The sequence below is a fragment of the Sphaeramia orbicularis genome, chromosome 15 (genome assembly GCF_902148855.1).
Source record: "Sphaeramia orbicularis chromosome 15, fSphaOr1.1, whole genome shotgun sequence".
Lineage (NCBI taxonomy): Eukaryota > Metazoa > Chordata > Actinopteri > Kurtiformes > Apogonidae > Sphaeramia > Sphaeramia orbicularis.
Window position 1 is genome coordinate 13,291,774 of NC_043971.1, and position 20,846 is coordinate 13,312,619.

At 36.9% G+C, this 20,846-nt stretch overlaps 1 protein-coding gene across 1 annotated transcript; it reads left to right on the forward strand.

The window, feature by feature from the left end:
* Nucleotides 1-5,277: 5,277 nt before the first annotated feature.
* LOC115434577 (piggyBac transposable element-derived protein 3-like) lies at nucleotides 5,278-7,086 on the forward strand. The gene has a single exon (XM_030156613.1). It carries the CDS (start codon nucleotides 5,278-5,280, stop codon nucleotides 7,084-7,086), a length of 1,809 nt encoding a protein of 602 aa, XP_030012473.1.
* The last annotated feature ends 13,760 nt before the right edge of the window (nucleotides 7,087-20,846 follow it).

Genomic DNA, 20,846 nt, shown 5'->3' on the forward strand with positions numbered 1-20,846 from the left:
TGCACAAACACACCAGCTTGCTTTCATCTCTGCTGGCATCTCACTTTCTTGATCAAAATATAGAATAAATCTGCAGCAGATGGTAAAAAAGATGGAAATAACTCTATAGGGTTATAGGATTTGATGTTTAGGAGCTCTTCTCTGGTGTAAGAGCATGCAGACACACATTTAACGCAAAGAAACAGACAAAATAGAGCGCACCAAAACATCCTGAGTTAGGTAGGATTAGTGGTTCAAATGTTGTTAAACATTTTATATAAGTAGATGCTTTTGGTCCCTGGTGGCTCTTTTGGGGTTAATTTAATGCAAGTATATGAAAGTTTGATTTGATGCAAGGATATTTGTTATAGTTCTGCATTTTTTCAATATCATTTGTAATTTAAACAGTTGAAAATACCTGTTTTTTTATTGTAGTTCTTGCCAGTTTTCCTCTTTTTGTGATATGGGACATTTTTTACAGTGGTCAGGAAAATGTAACACAATTAAAAATGAATATGCTCATGGATGACATAATTTGGAGAGACGAAAGCTCAGTTTTGTAAAGATATAATTCAATCTCATTTATCGGTATTATTATTATAAGAGTCAATTAGTTTTCTTTCTTTCTTTTTTTTTTTTAAATTCAAGTTTTTATTGAACTTTTCATAGGCTTGGTACATGGCAAACTTAATATGTTTCTCCATACAAGAACAGGTAGTATATAATTAACAATTAACTTTGGCGACAGACTCGACATACTCTTTATCTCATAAACATAAAAGATCAAAAATAAAATAAACAAATAAAAGACAGGCAGCAGATACAAAAGAAGGTGGGTACATGATAATATCAACTAGTAAATATCCGTATAGACACACACACCTGTACGTACACTCATACATTCATACAAACACACCTATCTACTTTTATGAAATCCCAAAACGTGTCCCAGAGGGTCACCCCCCTTCCCTTTGTCATCTCTTAATCTACTATGCATACATTCATAGGATGCAGTTTCAGTCATTGCACAAACTCATTCTTTCATCTGTGGAGTTTCTGATGTTTTCCAATGTCTTAGAACAGGGGTGTCGAACTCATTTTAGTTCAGGGGTCACATTCAGCCCAATATAATCTCAAGTGGTCCAGGCCAGTAAAATAATAACAGTGAAAAAAGTAAAATTATATTATGAAAATGTTTACATCTACAATGTTTCCTTAAAAATCTGAAAAACATGAACAACCTGAAATGTTTTAAGAAAAACAAGTGCGATTTTACCAATATTCTGCCTCAGTTGATCAGTTTTTCATTTACACATGTGCATTACAACTTACATTATTATTACAAATACACAAAACATTTAGTAACAGGCAGGATATTGATAAAATTGCATGCATTTGTCTTAAGACGTTTCAGGTTGTTCATATTTGTTCAGGTTATTCACATTTTTGTAAAAGGATAGTTTGTTAATATAAACATTTTCATGTAATTTTACTTTTTTTTTTATAATATAACAAAGATAAAATCTGCTGTTTTCATTATTTATAGGTTATTATGATAATATTTTACTGGTCTGACCCAATTTAGATCTAATTGTTCTGTATGTGGAACCTGAATTTACCTTCCGGTATCCAGGTGCACCTTTTAGGCACACTTTGCAGTTCATGTTAAAAAACTTCATATTATTTTTCACAATTTAAATAAGGTTAGAATTCAAAAGGTATTCATTTTTGCATGATCTTTAAAATTCTGGCCACCAACTAAAATGTGCAGATTGTAAACAAAATAAAATTACAAGACTAGCATCTGTCTCCCAAGTGTGCCTAAAACGCACTATTTCTTCCATTTGTTATGTATGATTAGGGCTGACCTTGATTTTGAAAATAAAATCACATTAGAGCAGAAAAATAAATGAATATATAATATTTAATAGTTTGATTTATAGGTGTGCCATTTTGGCACACTTGGTGACAGATGTTAATATTTTTGAACATTTGACCCAGCGCCAAAAATAATAATAATTAACCAGTGTTGGAGTTAATCATCGACATATGCCAGGATGAAAAAATCAAAAAATATGTGATCCACTTTTTATATAGTGTACTGAAAAAAAATTTTTTTTTGTGTTTTTTGCCTCCAAAAAAATGGTTAGTTTACATTACAAACACGGCATCTAAAGGGTTAAAAAATGTGACAGTTATTGAGTATTTGGTATTTATTTACGGCTCAAGTTGATGAAATAGAAAAAAGTGTACAAGAACTCAAAACAAGCTGAATGAAAATTTTATTGACATTATTCCACAAGTTTTCGAAAAAGGCACATTTGGTGCTTAGTAAGGGCGTTGCTGGATGGGACACTGGAGGGTTAACATGATTTTTACACCACTGATTGTTAATATTTTCAGTGTATTTCATCCTACGGGCCAGATTGGACACTTTGGTGGGCCGGATTGGGCCCCCAGGCCTTATGTTTGACACCTGTGTCTTAGAATGACTCGACAAGCTGCTGTTGTACCCACTGAAATTACCGAAAAGTTACGTTTGGTTATATTGGGTAACTGGATTTTATCCCCCAGTAAGCAGAGCTCTGGGTTTGAGGAGATTTGTGCTCCAAGCCAATTACTTCAAATATTTAGACAATTATTGTTCTTTATTTTGTTTTCAGTGCAATAATAACCTTGCTTTGAGGACATGCCACTTCATCTACATTGCAACACACAGTAAGTATCTGTCCAGGGGTTTCCATGACACAAGTTATTTTTACCATTTACCACTAAGTTTTAACTCAACAGCCCATGACAGCTGCAGATGGAAATGTCTTTCTGATATGTCCTGTCTTTCTTTTTCCCCCTCTCTCTACTTCTCGATTCTAATCCTGCTAATTAAACTTTGAGAGCCTACAGAGCTCCTTCCTCCCCCCCTCCACCCCCATCCACCCCCCCTCCTCCTCCAGGCGAGTTTCTCACAGGGAGCATAAAGGGTTGCCGGAGAGGAGGGCAAGGCAGGGAGAGAGGAGTGAGAGAGGCTGAACAGAGGGGGGATTCATGGCGGCTCTGCTCTGCTTCTTATCAGTATCCTGGCTCTGTGAATGAATCTCTTCAGAGTAGCTCCTCGCCTCTCGATACCTAATACGCCTCCAAAGCTATCTCTGAATCCCAAAGCGTGCACCCACACACATGTATCCACAAGTCGACCAACTGTAACACATACATGTGAATGCATATGTGAAGGCATTTCGTTGATTATTCATTTACTTTTTAAATTATTACTTTAGTCAGTATGGGAGTTACTTATACAGTGTATGATTTTTACACATACTAAAAATGCTAATATGATGTTAAATACCCTCTATAGGTCAAATAGGAGTTGCAAATCACATGACCTATTTAACCCTTTCATGCAAAGTGGTCACTATAGTGGACAGTTATTCAAAACTGTTGTATATTTATTGGTTTTGTAGTTTAAGTTCCATATCAGCCAACACAGTGGACACTTATGCATCATCTCATACACTGCAATTCATACCATCACTGTAACTTTACTGTTTTTGATAAACCTGATCTGCACTAACATGTTTAAGTGTAAATCAATTGTTAATTGTTAGACTTTTTTTTTTTTTGCACATTACCTCCATGAAGTGAGTAATAACTAGCATTAGAATATGTTAAAATGTGAGATAACATCAGATTAGCAGCTTTAAAAATGTTTTTATTTCATTGTTTTCATATCACTTTCTGATATTGGGATTTAAACAGGTTTCTTTACTTCAAAAATTTAATGCACGGACAGTTTTGTAACTCCATGAAAAAAAAGCTCGATTGGATTGTTTTTCTCATGCTTAAGGAGGAATAAAAACACTCTAGAAAAAAATCTTGGGTAACACTTTACTTGAAGGTCTAGTTTATAATGCATTAAGCACACATTCATAAGACATTACAATGCATTTATAATGCATATAAAAGTCATTACAACAGTTTATGATCATGTGCAACAAGTTATACCAAGGTTAATACAGTATTGTAAGTGTAGGCACAATGTATTATAAATTCAGCTTTCATAATGTTTCATACATCCATACCAAAGTGACAACAGTGTTTGAAGGAAGAATCTCAAGTCCTGGGTTACATAACACATTGTAACCATCATAACTCTAGCCAGTTATAAAGACACAGAGAACTGCTCTGACATGTAGTTTCTGAAACTGAATAATGCCTTATAAATACCAATAATAAGTTACAAAATGACTTTGAGAGTTTTTAGTAAAGTGACAACACTGTATAAGGTTATTAGCAATTGTATGATATTATAACACAAGTATGATGACATATGAGCAGTATCTGCTGGCTCTAAGTAAAGTGTAACTCAAAAATTATACATCAAAGTGTTTTAATAACTCTTTATTTTGCAAAAACAAAACATTAAAAGAACAGAGACAGTAAATAGAAATGTTACATGTTGCTTTATACATAAATATAAAATAATCTGGGAGCTCTAAATCTTTGTTAATTCAAACATACCTTTTTTTTTTTTCTTAAAAAAATAAATATGAAATCCCTAAAATAGATGGGTATAGGGACCAGTGACAAAACCAAACAAAAGTTCCCCACCTAAAAAAAATAAATTCCTTCACACTGCTTTTGTATGGATGTATAAAACATTATGAAAGCCGAATTTATAGTACATTATGTCTACACTTATAATACTTTATTAGCCTTGGTATAAGTTGTTGTACATGATCATAAACTGTTGTAATGACTTTTATCATGCATTATAATGTCTTATGAATGTGCGCTTAATGCATTATAAACTAGACCTTCAAGTAAAGTGTTACCAAATCTTGACTAAGGTTCTCATAATTCATGCATGAAAGGGTTAAGATGACGTAGCAGGAAGACGGAGCCTCTCTGTTTCAACTTGTGTGGAAAGTGCTGATCTCAAACTAACAATCTGTAGTCAGTTGTGTTGAAAGGCCAAGTAAAACCAGACTTTTGATACAAAATAGGAATATAATTTTCTACAATAGTTTCATCACATTTGGTACGCGTTCGGGGCAGAAAGAGGCGGTTATAACTGGCTTCTAGGCGAAAGTGCTTGCATGGGAAAAAAACAAATCAACACGCGCTTTACATCGACCAATCAGAGACGCGGATGCTGTATCATGTGTGATTTGGTTGCTGCACCCGGAAAAAGAGGCAACAACAGCATGAGAGAACGTAAACATTGGAGAAATTCGTGCATATTTGGCGTTTCTTGAATGTAAAAGTGTACCGTAGTTGTTTTTTCTTTTGTGCGTCTGAAAAATGCGGCGCTATTTCAACGTAGAGCTCGCTTCGGAGCAGTTCTTTTGGCTGGACGGTTCTGGATTAGACGCAGAACCCGAACCTGAGACAGACTGTGAGTGGTCCGACGATGAAGTTACGGATTCTTCTGTTATTTCTGAAGAGGAGAGCGAGGAACAGGAGCCGCAGACACCCCCACGGTGTGCTACTCGTCGGTCTGCTAAGAGGAAGAGACGGTGGGGCACGGACTGTTCCAGAACTCCACGGGTCCAAACTGCAGAACCAGGCCTCAGATCTAAGCCCTGGAGGACAGAGCAGGACTGGGACACTGGGCCAACAGAAAGCAAGTTTCAACCACTGAGGATACCAGGACTCCAGGTACATACCCTTTACCCTCTTACTGCAAAGGACCTGTTTTCATTGTATTTTTCAGCTGACACAGTCAAAACAATATGCACACATACAAATAAGAATGCTGCTATAAACAAAGAACGTGGGAAAAAGTACAAGTGGATTGACATTGAGCCAGAAGATTTGTATAAGTTTTTTGGTCTCCTATTCTTCACAACATTAGTTCAGCTTCCCAATCTCCAGGACTACTGGAAACAGAACCATGTTTTATCAGTGTCCATTCCAAGTAAGGTCATGACAAGAGAGAGGTTCCGAACCATACTTTGGAACATCCACTTGAGTGATCCAGAAGCGGACGTAGTAAATGACAGTAAAAAGGGAACACCAAGCTATGATAAACTGTTTAAAGTCAGGCCTCTTTATGATGACATCCTCAATGCCTGCCAGGCTTATTTCCACCCTAGGAGGGAGCTTGCGGTGGATGAAAGGATGGTGGCAACAAAGACGAAAACCTGCAAGTCACAGTACATGACGGACAGGCCAACTCAACGGGGGATAAAGTTTTTTGTATTGACAGAGTCATGCAGTGGCTACACTGTGAACTTTCAAATATACACTGGAAAGGCTGCAACTGTAAGTGAGAATGGGCTGGCTTATGATGTGGTCATGAACCTGATCTCCCCGTCCTCTCTCGGCACTGGGTACCATCTTTACATGAACATTTTTTATACAAGTCCCAAACTGTTCTTGGACCTGGCCAGTATGAAGTTTGGAGCATGTGGTACCTACAGGGAGGGTGGGAAAGAATGCCCCGGAGATGGGAAAAATGCTCTCACTAAAAAATCTAGAAGGGGATCTTTCAGGTGGATCAGAGAGGGCCCACTTCTTTTTGTAAAGTGGATGGACACACATGAGGTGTCTGTGTGCTCCACCATCCATTCTGCATATTCCGGTGAGACAGTGACGAGAAAGATGAAGGATAGAGATGGATGCCTGACTGAGAGAGACATTCCCTACCCCACACCGATCAGTGCCTACAACAAATATATGAGTGGGGTTGATCTGTCAGACCAGCTGATCCAATATTACTCCACACTCAGGAAATCTGCTTGCTGGTATAAGACTATATTGCTGCACTTTCTGGACATTGCCTCCACAAATGCCTTCATCTTGCACCGTGAGATCAGCAGCATCAAGAAGGTGCAGCCCATGACACACAAAGACTTCATGGTGGAGCTGTTGTGCCAGCTTTGTGGTGTGGACAATTCAGGTGTTCCCCAGAGCAGGAAAACATCTCATGTTCCTGTGCCCATTGCATCTACCATAGATCCAAGCCAGAAGGCCACTAAAGGCAGACTAAAGTGCAAACACTGCTTAGAGAACAACAAGAGGAGTGACACACCATGGAAGTGTGAGGCCTGTGATGTGGCCCTCTGCCTTGTTGTGGACAGGAACTGTTTTAGAGAGTGGCATACGTGATCTGTTTAGCACTTTATGACACCTGATTGTTTGTTTATTGCTGTAATAGCCATACATAGTTATTGAAATGTAAAAATGATTCATGGTTGTTCATCATATTCTGACATCAGATTGTTTTGTAAATAGTTGTATATAGTTTTTCTAAGAACACCTGAGGCATTGCCTGCATTCTCATATACACAGAGGTATATACCTTTGTTACTTGCCAAATTTGTAATGACTTTTTTGAAGTTTTCAACTGATATGTTCACTTTAAGTTTTGAAAATTGTTTGTTCAACTTGCTTTTGGAGAAAAATAGTAAAACACTGAAGTTTTTCCTACTCGGATTTCATGTTTTTGTACCATTTCAGGTTCAGTGGGTTAGTGCAGCATGTCAAATAAAAACGTATCTGTGAAGTCAGACAGATGAGGTTGTGCTGAAAAAATGAAAATATCAAGTATTAATTATAATATTATGATTATTTATAAGCCTAAATAAACAGTTTTTTAATGAGACATATGAAGGCCAAATCAAAAGTATTAAAAAATGTCCAAAATATAGTCTGAGGGTTGAAAGACATCAATCTTCTGATTCAGTGATTTTGTTACAATATGGATGGTAAGTTTAATATGTTCATGCTGAAATAATACATTAATAATTCACTGAGACTACTGTTAATGAAGTTATGAAACAAATAGCCTCAAAGTGTTAAAACATTTGACTCCATGACAATTACATATAACATATATGATAACCTGTGACACAACCTATAAATGACCTGAAATGATTAAAATTACTAAGAAAATGGATTTTCTCAAGGTGAAGGGGTTTCAGAGGACATATGTTATTTCTTTTATTTCTTTTATAATTATTACATATGACATCCAAAGAATATTAACATTTGCAGTAGTAGTATGACGCAGTACACATAGTGTGATTTTAAAGAAAAAGAAAAGCATATTCTAATTTCAGGGTTCGTGCAGGTGCTTGGAATCCTTTAAAAGTATTGAATTTCAATGTGTTTCCAACATCTGAAAAGTGCTTGAATTTTGGTTGAAGTGCTTGAAATTCTAACTCTGTGATGTGATTTATTTATTTTTAATATTAACTCAAGCCAAATCTTCTCACAGAGAGGTGATGCATTTGGAAAAATAAAACTTAATGTCATAAATTAAATTCCCAGGTGTTCTCAGGTCGACTCCAGATACATTTGATCTTAATCTTTGTCTTGGCGTGAGTGTGTCTGAAGAACGCCAAGTGGTGTCCCTTATTTTGGATAAAACTTTGTGTTCTTCTTTAATCTCTAAACCTTTTGCTATTATGTAACATCGCTTTAGATGTTTATACCATAATACAATGTACATCATTGTGACAAAAAAAAAGTGAAATAATTATCCTGAGTATATGTATTCCTGTAGATCTGTATTTTTTAAGGTGCTGTGCTGGAAAAATATTAAAATGACCCTTAAAAGTGCTTAAATTTAACCTTCAAAAGTGTATACGAACCCTGTAATTTAAGCTAAAGGCTTGTCCAGCATCACAGTCACAATGTGTTAAAAACAGGATACAGTAAATAGAAACATCCAGTAATGCACTAGGATAACATTTGGAGTAAACAGGGGTAACAAGTGGTGCCAGGCACAACAAACCCCGCCCCTCACACATATTGTACCTTATTTTGGCATCGATCCAGCTGATGTCAACATGTCTGCGTGTATTGATGTCACCATATCAATTGCCTCTATATATGTGCCAAGTCTGAAGTAAATTAAAACAAAATTGCTGTTTTTATAGACATTTTATAGAGATTTGAACTTTGACCTACTTTTCCCAAAATGTAATCACATCTATTCTGGGCCACTAACAATCTATAAAATCAATTTGGTATGAATTCAACCAACAGTTTTGCTACCACAGAGGTGTGAATTTTTGCGCAATATAAGGAAATGGGTAAAGAAAAAAGAATTATAAATTCATTAAAAATTGGAACTTTGACCTACTTTTCCCAAAATGTAACCATGTGTATTCTGGGTCATTGGCAATCTATAAACTCAGTTTGGTTTGAATTCAGCCAATAGTTTTTGCTGCGACAGACATTTGAAATTTTGCCCATTATAAGTAAATGGGGAAAAAAAAGATTTTAAAAATTCATTAAAAATTGAAACTTTGACCTACTTTTCCCAAAATGTAATCAGATCTATTCTGGGTCACTAGAAATCTATTATCCAAATTTGGTATGAATTGAACCAATAGTTTTGCTGCTACAGACATTTGAAATTTCGCCCATTTTAAGTAAATGGGGGAAAAAAAGATTTTAAAAATTCATCAACAATTGAAACTTTGACCTACTTTTCTCAAAATGTAATTAGATCTATTCTGGGTCACTGGCAATCTATAAACCAAATTTGGTATGAATTAATCAAATAGTTTTGCTGCTAGAGTGTTGACAAACAAATAAACTAGAAAAGCACTCGCAGAGCGCAGACCTCCACCAAAGCAGATCACTGCCCCCCCCCCCCAATCACCACCAAAATTTAATTGTTTGTTCCTTGTGCCAGTATCAACATTTCCTGAAATTTTCATCCAAATCTGTCCTTAACTTTTTGAGTTATCTTGCACACAGACAGACAGACAGACAAACCAACGCTGGCAAAAACATAACCTCGGCGAAGGTAATCAAGAAACCGAACCAAAAACACTACCCCTTGCTTCCCCTGGGGTGGGGCAGGCCTAATAAATTAAGCCTAAACTAAAACCATCTGATCATATAGAGCAGGGGTGTCAAACTCATTTTAGTTCAGGGGCCACATTCAGCTAAATTTGATCTGAAGTGGGCTGAACCAGTAAAATAATAACATCATAATATATAAATAATGTCAACCTCAAACTTTTCTCTATGTTTAAGAGCAAAAAAAGTAAATTTACATTATGAAAAGGTTTATATCTACAAACTATCCTTTCAAACAATGTGAATAACATGAACAAACTGAAAAAATAAGTGTAATTTTAACAATATTCAGCCTCAGTTTATCATTTTTTGTACATTATAACTTACAGATAACAGTGGATCTACAAATACACAGAACATTTAGTAACAGACAGAATATTGTTAAAATTGTGCTTCTCAAGACTTTTCAGGTTGTTTATATTTATTCAGGTTATTCACATTTTTTGCCAAATTATACTTTGTTTTAGTGTAAATACATGAAAATATTTACATTTACAAAGAGAAAAATGTGGAGTTGTCATTATTTATATGTTATTATGATAGTATTTTACCAATTTGACCCACTTGAGATTGAATTAGTCTGAATGTGGAACCTGAACTAAAAGGATTGTTAATATCTTTGTGTAATTTTTGCATTTCACACATTCATCCCAAGGGCCAGACTGGACCCTTTGACGGGCCGGATTTGGCCCCCGGGCCGCATGTTTGACACCTGTGTGCTGGAGGATCACTGTCCTTCTGATGGCCAAGGACTCATAGCAGCGTCACTTTCTGATTCTTGGATGAGAATAACACATGCTGGGTGTAGACATGAACATGACATACGGCACCAGAGTTGACAGAGTTGTGAATCAGGTTTAGTTTGACTGATGATGAGTTATTATGATACTTAATTGAAATAGATGTCGGTTATTTCTTAATAAGCAATGTCATAAGTTATTACCCATGCTTAGGAAGTTATGTAATTACTTCAGTTTGAGTGAGTCCAAACCACCTACTGACTGTTTCCATGCACAATAGTATCTTAGCTATGACGGTTATGCTGGTTTGTGATCATATTCAGGATATGAAATAATACTAGTGTCATTACTGCTGCTGTTTGTGCAGGTGCGAGGTGTTAATTTAATCTGACATTTCACTGACTTTGTTTCACCGGTATTCATCCACTGCCAGCAGTAATGTGAGATGAGATCAGCAGGTAACCATGTCCTCCAGTTATTCTGTTACTGTTACCGTGTAGGATGAGGAAGAGGATGAAGATATGTGATCATGACCGGTGGTTGAGGGTCATCATGATGGAGTTCACGGGATGATTTTAACGTTAAATCCACACAGTACTGCTTCTGTATTGTTTCCCACTGTGGTCCGACTGTTTGTCCAATTGTTTATTTTACTATAGACTTGAATTTTTAACCCGTAAAGACCCAAACAGCCACTGACGACCAAAACCATCGACTGATCTAAAATGTTTAACCCATAAAGACCCAAATATCCACCAGTGACCGAAAGCATCTACTGATTTAAAATGTTTAAGAATTTCTGATCCATTAATCCTATCAATACATGTCAATAATTGGCGTAAAATAGTTTGTCATCTTTTCATGGTCATCAGATATGACCCATTTGGATGTTCAGAGGCTTCGTAGTTACCGTGGAAACTCCGTCATCTTCTACAACATTGATTCACCAGTAAAACCCATGGAGTTGGATCAATGACAGTGGATGGACACACTGGGTTTATGTTTATATTTTGCAGAAAAAGTCACTTTTTCTTCAGTTTTCTCTGTTTCTGATATAATAATCTTCAACTTTAATTTGAGCTTTTAGGAACATCTACATGATCAATAAATTAAATACAGAAAAATACCTGATGTTCACTGAAAAAAACACAAAATACAGAGGATTATGTCATACTAAATTGTGATAAATCACTTAAGAAAACTTAAATATAGAGACACTTAGTTTCTGTATATTTTATTGAAAAAGTCACTTTTTCTCAAGTTTTCACTGTTTGCGGTATGATAAACCTCTAATGTAATCTCAGCATGATTATCAAAGTACATGATCAATAAATTAAATCTAGAAAAATACCAGATTTTCAATGACAAAATGCAAAATAGAGAGGATAATGTAATGATAAATGGTGGTAAATCCCTTAAGAAAGGTTAAATAGAGAGAAAATCATAAAACCATTTGGGAAGTGCAACTAAAGTAGCACTGGGTCTTTATGGGTTAATCTTTCTGATGCTTTTCTCCAACATATTGTCATGTATATTTCAGCTTTTCATTACTGAAACACAAACCCCTGTACCTCTGATGCCTTCACTGCCAAAAGCCATGTTGTTGTTACATCATTTACCGCCCGCGCAATTACATGCAACTGTCACAAACTGGCAATAGTAGTATACCTGTAACAATACCTGGGTAACTGATGCTGGGAAGAGCTCGTATCCGGGTCAGTGAAATTGAGATACAGTCATGGAAAAAATTATTAGACCATCAAACGTCATCAAAAACAATGGTTATAGACTGAAAGATGGGTCAAATGACTTGTAAAAATAAGAAGGGCGGTTTAGAGGTGTATTTTGGCAGTTTTTAAACAATTATAAGCCTGTTTCCCCTGCTATAAGACAATCCCTTTTTAGCCATATCTTCATATTTTGTGAACGGTTGTTACAAGTTATATTATATATTATATTTAGAGCTGGAACCGATTAATCAATTAGGTGCTTGAAGTGAAAGCAAAAATTCATGATTCGATTAATCGACTTGAATTGATTGAAGGGATATACAGTCTACTCTCGTTATACCGCCAACTTCCGTTCACGGCCAAATTGGCGGTATAGCGAAAATGGCGTTACAACGGGTTGCGTCCATAATGTGCATGTCTTTACTATATGATGTCTATGCTGCCTCCGTTAACCCGTTCTAATTGCATTTCTAAATAAATCTTGATTCTGTTATGTTGTAAGGGATCATTTAAAGTGGGGAAACATTTTAAGTATTATTATACCGTGTCGGGAAATGACACCCCATCATCTTGAGGCTTTGGCTTAATCCCACGTCCTCTTCCCGACATCCTGACCTACTGAGTGTTCTGCGATAAATGAACGGTGGCCGTTCCGTAGACCTACTCGTAGCTTGTTGCGATCAGCGTCTGGCGCGTTTGTTTCAGTGCATTGTTAAAATTTATGTGTACTCGATGGCAATCACGCTGGCGGTATAACGGTCGGGAAATCAATGGTATAAGTGTTGTTTGTGCATGGAACTGGGCTGGCGGATGGCGATAGGCGGAAATGGCGGTATAACGGCGGGCGGTTTAACGAGAGTAGACTGTATTCTATTGCAGTTTTCCTGAAATGAAGCTTCTTTGTGCGTCACAATAAGCGTCCGTGTGAAACACAACAGTGGAACCAATGTTTAACAGCAGAGAAATGAAGGAAACAAAACTTTGATTCAGGAGAATTGTGGTTGAATGATTTTTTCGGATCACTTTGAGTCGATTAATCGGTTGCAGCTCTAATTATATTATATAGTTATAATACCGTCCAATAACCGAAGGGTTAGTGGTTCGAATCCCGTTCTGTCCTAGTCTGTCCGTTGTGTGTGCGTTCTGATCTGCATTGGCGGAGGTCTGTGCTCTCTGAATGCTTTTCTAGTTTTGTTGTTTTTTTTTGTGTTTTTTTTGGTCGCTGATTTTTCTTGTTTGTTTTTTTTTTACATTTGATTTTCATATTTTTATTGATATATTTTCTCCTAACTATATCCTGTTGTATCACTTTAAAATGTTTAATGGGTGAAAAGAAAGAAAAAAACAGTAAAAAGTGAATCACAAAAAAAAAGTCAAGCAATAGATTTCTGATTCCCAGAGGGCCTACATTAAAAAATGAGCACTTTTAGGGTATTTAGTATGACTTCACCCTTCCACGTCTAATATCCGTGCATGTGGAAGCTTGTAGCCAAAACTAAGACAATGTAATGTCTGCAGCAACAGCCCTCAAATACTACGTCTTCACTTTAGTCAAATAACAACAGAATAATAATGAAATTAAGTAGGAAATCACAGCACTAACCACTATGTCATAATATTGATACAGCTCTGATTTATTGAGGCAAACAACACGTCGGATTCCTCTTTCCCAACGGCGAACGAAGCGATGTGGGTTATGATTTCTCGATGCTCTTGCAGAGTCCTCACTGATGCTTATTTATCCAGTTCACAGTAGCCCCTACTTAGTGGCCTGACTGTAATGACTGGGAGCCGTTGTGCAGCTATGCACTGGTTACATCCAAATAAAAGAGAGGGATATTGGGTATCCTGGCTTATTTGCGGTGTGGGTAGCCCCCCTCCCCCCTTCGCTAGTGGAGGCTGTTTTGGAGATGAGTGGGGGGTTATATTATAGGATATTAAATGGTAATGATGGGCCTGGAAGCACTGGGTCCATGGGAAAGTGGTCTGTGCGTCTCGCTGTGGCCCGGCGTCGGTCCCAAGACTCTGGGAGCCAGAGTCGGGTCACCATGCCGCAGATGATCATTATAGGGTGGTGGTGGTGGGGTGGTGGGGGAGCGATGGAGATGCCAGACCCCATCAACCGCTACACCCACCCACCCTCCCTCTCCCACCCCCACCTCCCGTCCGTAGTCGTCTTCCTTCCTCAAACCCGAAGTCCGCCGACCGCCCAGGCCTGCCCTCTGGAAAAAGCTTGTAGCCACAGTCGCCGGGCTTCACCAACACCAACCCCGACCCCGACGCTGTGTCGGCCAGGCACCCAGACAACATTGAGCAACCTTGAGAGACAGGAAACCGCCAGCACCATGACAACGAGGACGGGGAGCGGTGTGGTGTGGTGTGGCGTGGGGGTAGGGGTTCGTAACGCAGCGCTCATCCAAGGAACATCCACTTAGAAGATGGGAAATGAATGATAAAGCTGAGGACAGCCACAAGGCATGAAACAGCAAAACGAGGGATGGAGACGAGGAAAACAAGCAGAGGAGGGGGACAGGAAGAGAAACAGAGGGAGGAGGACCAGCTCTTATTTCACTGCATTCCTTTAATTCAACCAAGCAGGCAGTATATTAGTGACAAAGCCCATACTGACAGCTCCCCATCGTGTGTGTGTGTGTGTGTGTGGATACATGTGTGTCTTTGCATGTACACTCACAGTCAATGAAAACTTTGAGACCATATTTTTCGACATCATTTTTATTTTGAAACCCTAATCTGGAATTTTTTCAGATGAATCATTTGTTTAGGATATTGGCACACAGAAACAAAAATCTAAAGTTTCAAGAATAATTTCAAAACAAAAAACTTAACAAAAGAAAATGGCACCTGCCAAACACAAAGTCACAACTAGGGATGGGAATCGAGAACCGGTTCTTTTTGAGAATCGGATCTCAGTAGCTCGATTCCTTGGAATCGTTTGTCTACCTGCTTAATGATTCTGCTTATTGATCCTGCCTTCGTTGTGCATGTGCGATTATGTCACACGTACGCTGCATTGTTTTGGTCAGAACGTAGCCAACATGGTGTTGAGGCAGAAACGGTCTAAAAAGACGACACCAGGTCCACTGGAACACTGTCAAAGCTTCCATTTCTTCAAAAGGGTGGAATCCCTCTAGTATGCTCAGACATTTGTCCACAGCATGTAATTCATTTACAGGAATGTCACGTATTTGATTCGCTACTTAGTGACGCTTGTGAATGTAGCAGCAGAGTGACCGCCGGGCCCAGTTCCAGTTCCGGTGCGGGCAACAAACGTACCCAAATGCAAGTTTCCGAAGGTAGGGGAAAGGAAATGAGGTGCACAACAACGGGAGACGAGCTGAACCGAGCTGAACTGGTTCGATGTAGTGCACATGCGGCAGTAGAGGAATTAGTAAAGCGTCTTAAGTTTCACTTTCACTGCACACCCCCCCAACCCCTGAACCGGGCCCGGTGTCATCTGTTATTATTATTTGTACATACTGTATATGAATATGTATATGTATATACATACTGTATATGTTATATTTTTATTTTATATATTTTTATTTTTTATATTATATTTTATATCATATTTTATATTTTCTGAGCAGATTGAAATATAAAAGACAGTTAATGCAAACACACCCGTTTGTACTCTTTTATTCCCTCACCCAATGAGAATCAATAAGAGAATCGGAATAAGCAAACCTTAACATACTCCACAGCTCTACGTGTAATACAGACACACAACTCAAACCATTATGTAAGCAAGCGTGAGTTTATTTATGTGCATGAGACAACATAGTAGATCACATTGCATGATACTGCATGAAGTGTGTTTGCCAGTGAGGTCATGTGTATACAAGTTTTACAAACACAAATCACAGTGTCTTCTATAAGTGTATACGCCCGGGGTTACTGTCACTTCTACAAAAATACAACATGATGTATTACCGATGGGTAAGAAGGTCTTTGATTTCTGTCTGCATGCAACAGTCTGCACAGTTTCACAGAAGAATAAATCAACATCTCTGGAAAGGTTCTTTTTCCAACAGGGAGATAAGATGGTTATCATGTGTCTGTGTGCTAATGTGTCTGTTTTTTTTTTAAGGAATCGTTCCAAAGTGATTTATTATTAACAGGATCCCCAATAAGCGCAACACATGACAGGCACACACATGTAAATCATTACGATTAAAATAACTTATTTTACCCATAATAAGTACCTTTAGTTAATAATAACTACTATAGGTTAAGGGTACGACTACTATAAGTTAAGGGTACATCTACGATAGGTTAAGGGCATAATAACTATAGGTTAAGGGCACAACTACTATAGGTTAAGGGCACAACTACTATAGGTTAATGGCACAACTAATATAGGTTAAGGGCACAACTAATATAAGTTAAGGGTACATCTACTATAGTTTAAGGGTACAACTACTATAGGTTAAGGGTACAACTACTATAGGTTAAGGGTACATCTACTGGTTTTGTCAGAGTTGTTTTACCCATGTGCTGTTATCAGCCCTCTCGCTGCGATATATATTCAGAGGCGATCTGTGAAATTTTGTCATAGTGCGGATGTAGCCTGACCACAGTAAATGTAATTTTCAACATAAAATTCTGGGTTTTTAGTCTTTTTTTCTGACAAAGTTATGAGTTAATGACAGAAAACCACAGGATTATTGTCATATTTATCTTTGTTTCCGTGAAAAATTCCACAGTTCATGCAGTTTTACCGCCTTAATATTTGCATTTACATTATTTCAGCAAAAAAAAATGACTGATGGGTAAGAAGGTCTTTGATTTCTGTCTGCATGCAACAGTCTGCGCAGTTTCCCAGAAGAATAAATCAACATCTCTGGAAAGATTCTTTTTCCAACAGGGAGATAAGATGGTTATCATGTGTCTGTGTGCTAATGTGTCTTTTTTTTTTTTTTAAGGAATCATTCCAAAGTGATTTATTATTAACAGGATCCCCAATAAGCACAACACATGACAGGCAAACACATGTAAATCATTACGATTAAAATAATTTATTTTACCCATAATAAATAAAGTCAAGTGGAGAAGCTTTTTAACTCTGATTTCTTAGGATGTGAAAATATCTGTGCAGGGATTTTCCCTTTAAAACCAACTAAAAATAGGTTAAGGGTACAACTACTGGTTTTGTCAGAGTTGTTTTACTGTCTCTTACCAAAAATGACAAGTTCCATGACATATTATAGAGTGAACAGTACAACAACAACAGAGAGAAACTGAAAATTAAGGGTGTTTTTTGTGATCTTCACAAATGTTGAAGGCCTGCCGTAATCAGGCAGTAAAAAAAAGAAGAAAAAAAAAGAAGACTCTGTTCATATTATTTCTGCATTTACACTTGGTGTGCACTCGTACCCTGTCATTTAACCTCCTGAAAACAAAAAATGAAAATGCTGCAGACCCTGCTTTTGTTTACATCAGGGCTCTCAAACATGTGGCCCACAAAAGGTTCCAATCTGGCCCGTGTGATGAATTAGCAAAATGCAAAATTTCCACAGTCAATAATAATAATAATAATAATAATAATAATAATACATTTTGTTTATAAGCACCTTTCAAGACGCCCTTGGACACTGTACAACAAGATAAAACAAAATACAAAGAAATAAAGGCTGTAGAATTCATGTTAATTCAGGTTCCACATACAGACCAATATGATCTTAAGTGAAATAATAGCATAACAACCTACAGAATATAATGACTCCATATTTTCTTCTTGGTTTGATGTGAAAAAAAATAATCTAACATTTTGCCTGTAAATAATGACAACTTCAAATTTTTGTCTTTGTTTTAATGCAAATAATAACATTAAATTATGAAAATACTGACATTTACAAACTATCCTGTAACAATAAAACATGAATAACCTAAACAAATATGAACAACCTGAAATGTCTAAAGAAAATTAAGCAGAATTTTAACAATTTTCTGCCTGTTACTAAGTGTTTAGTGTCTTTGTAGATTCGATCCATAATGCACATGTAGAAATGCTAAGTTGAGGCCAAATATTATTAAAATTGCACTTATTTTTCTTAAGAAATTTCATTTTTTTCAGGTTATTCACATCTTTTTTGTTTGGATAAGTTATAAAAGTAAGTATTTTTATAATTTAATGGTAATTTTTTTACACTAAAACAAAGACAACAATTTGGAGTTGTCATTATTTATAGGTTATTATGCTATTATTTTACTGGTCCGGCCCACTGGAGATCAACTCGGACTGAATGTGGCCCCTGAAAGAAAATGAGTTTGAGAGCCCTGGTTTACATCATCAGGGCAAAAACTCTGAGACTGTTTGTGTGAATGTGTACAGGATGTGCATGCATAATCCATTAGTATAAGTCAAAACAGTTGGCACAGTCGACATATTTTATAAGAACTGACTCATTTTATTTGGGGTGGGGTCAGGGGAGATTTATGTTTTACTTCATAGAGCTGTAGAACTAATGATTAAGGCACTGCTTCTGCCTGAGCATTACATAATATTGAGTAACGTCTGGAAAAGAGTTTAAAGTCAGTGGTATAGTTGTGGGTCACCTGTCTTTACTTAGTAATTTTTTTTTTTTTTAATCATTATTATTATTATTATTATTATTATTATTATTATTATTATTATTTGTGTTTGGGTGAAGGGCACATGTCTTCCTCATCTTAAAGGAGTGATATTTTGCTTTTTAAAATGGAATTATGCATTTTAAAACGTTTCCCTTTGGTCTGCATAAACTGTAAATGCTATGCTTGGGTCTGAATTCTTCATTCATTCAACTCCACAGGTCCAACTTCAACCCTATTTCTGAGCAACGACACCAGAAAGGTCGTTGTGAGCGCCGGCCCTTTAAATGCAAATGAGCCCACCCACTCCAGCAGGGGTCTCAAACTCATTTTCTTTCAGGGGCCACATTCAGCCCGATTTGATCTCCAGTGGGCCGGACCAGTAAAATAATAACATAATAACCTATAAATAATGACAACTCCAAATTTTTGTCTTTGTTTTAGTGTAAAAAACCCCATTAAATTATGAAAATACTTACTTTTATAAACTATCCAAACAAAAAAGATGTGAATAACCAGAAAAAAAAAGAAATTTCTTAAGAAAAATAAGTGCAATTTTAACAATATTCTGCCTCAACTTATTATTTAAACGTGCATTATGGATCGGATCTACAAAGACACTAAACACTTAGTAACAGGCAGAAAATTGTCAAAATTGTGCTTAATTTTCTGTGGACATTTCAGGTTGTTCATATTTGTTCAGGTTATTCACATTTTTTTGTACAGGATAGTTTGTAAATGTAAATATTTTCATAATTTAATGTTATTTTTTGCACTAAGACAAAGACAAAAAATTGAGGTTGTCATTATTTATAGGCATAGTATAATATTATTTTTTTCACATCAAACCAAGAAGAAAATATGGAGTCATTGTTTTTTGTAGGTTTTTATGCTGTTATTATTTGACTGTAGATCATATTGGTCTGTATGTGGAACCTGAACGAAAATGACTTCGACAGCCTTGACTGGGAAATTTTTGCACTTTGCAAATTCATCCCACGGGCCGGACTGGAACCTTTGGCAGGCCGCATTTGGCCCCCGGGCCGCATGTTTGAGACCCCTGGCCTCCAGGTTGTTGACTGTGCTGCTCTGTCCAATTCACCCACTTGAGTTCGTTAATACAACCAACAACTGAACATTTTAAGTAATCGGCTCAAAGTTTGGACATATTTTCAGTTTTTACTACAACCGCTGCTGCCGACAAACAATTATGTCATACTCAGAGAAAAGTTTGTCAGAAGTCTTGACCTTATTTGTGCAAATATCGTGATGTAACTACTCATAAAACCTAACAAATTAAGCAGGAATTAAAACAGGTTGTGGAAAATCACTTGATTTTTGCCCAAATCAGTATAAAGATAGTTTTGCAGCACCTGGAGGGTTCAAATTCAAACTTTTTGAACTATTAGGGTCCAAATCCACAAATAAACTAGAAGCACTCAGAGAGCGCAGACCTCCGCCAAGGCTGATCAGTGGGCCCCCCCACCCCCGATCACCACCAAAATTTAATCATTTCTTCCTTATCCCATTTCCAACAAACCCTGAAAATTTCATCCAAATCTGTCCATAACTTTTTGAGTTATGTTGCACACTAACGGACAGACAAACAAACAAACAAACAAACAAACCCTGGCAAAAACATAACCTCCTTGGCGGAGGTAATGAACCAAATACTAATAAAAGTGGGTTTAGCAAAATATGACCCCTTTAAAAGAAACATGAAACATGCAGGGTGGTAAAGGGTTTCTTAATAAATGGTACATACAGTCTTTAGAGCAGGAGCTTAACTAAGGACGCTAGCTTAAATATTGGATTTTAATACTTTGAAATACTTAGCTTTTGTTTCCATTTCTATTATTTTTCACCACTTTAACCCATAAAGACCCAAACAGGCACAGGTGCCCAAAACCATCTACCAATATAAAATGAATAATACCTGTTGATCCACCTGGAGGGTTCAAATTCAAACTTTTGGAACAATTAGGGTCCC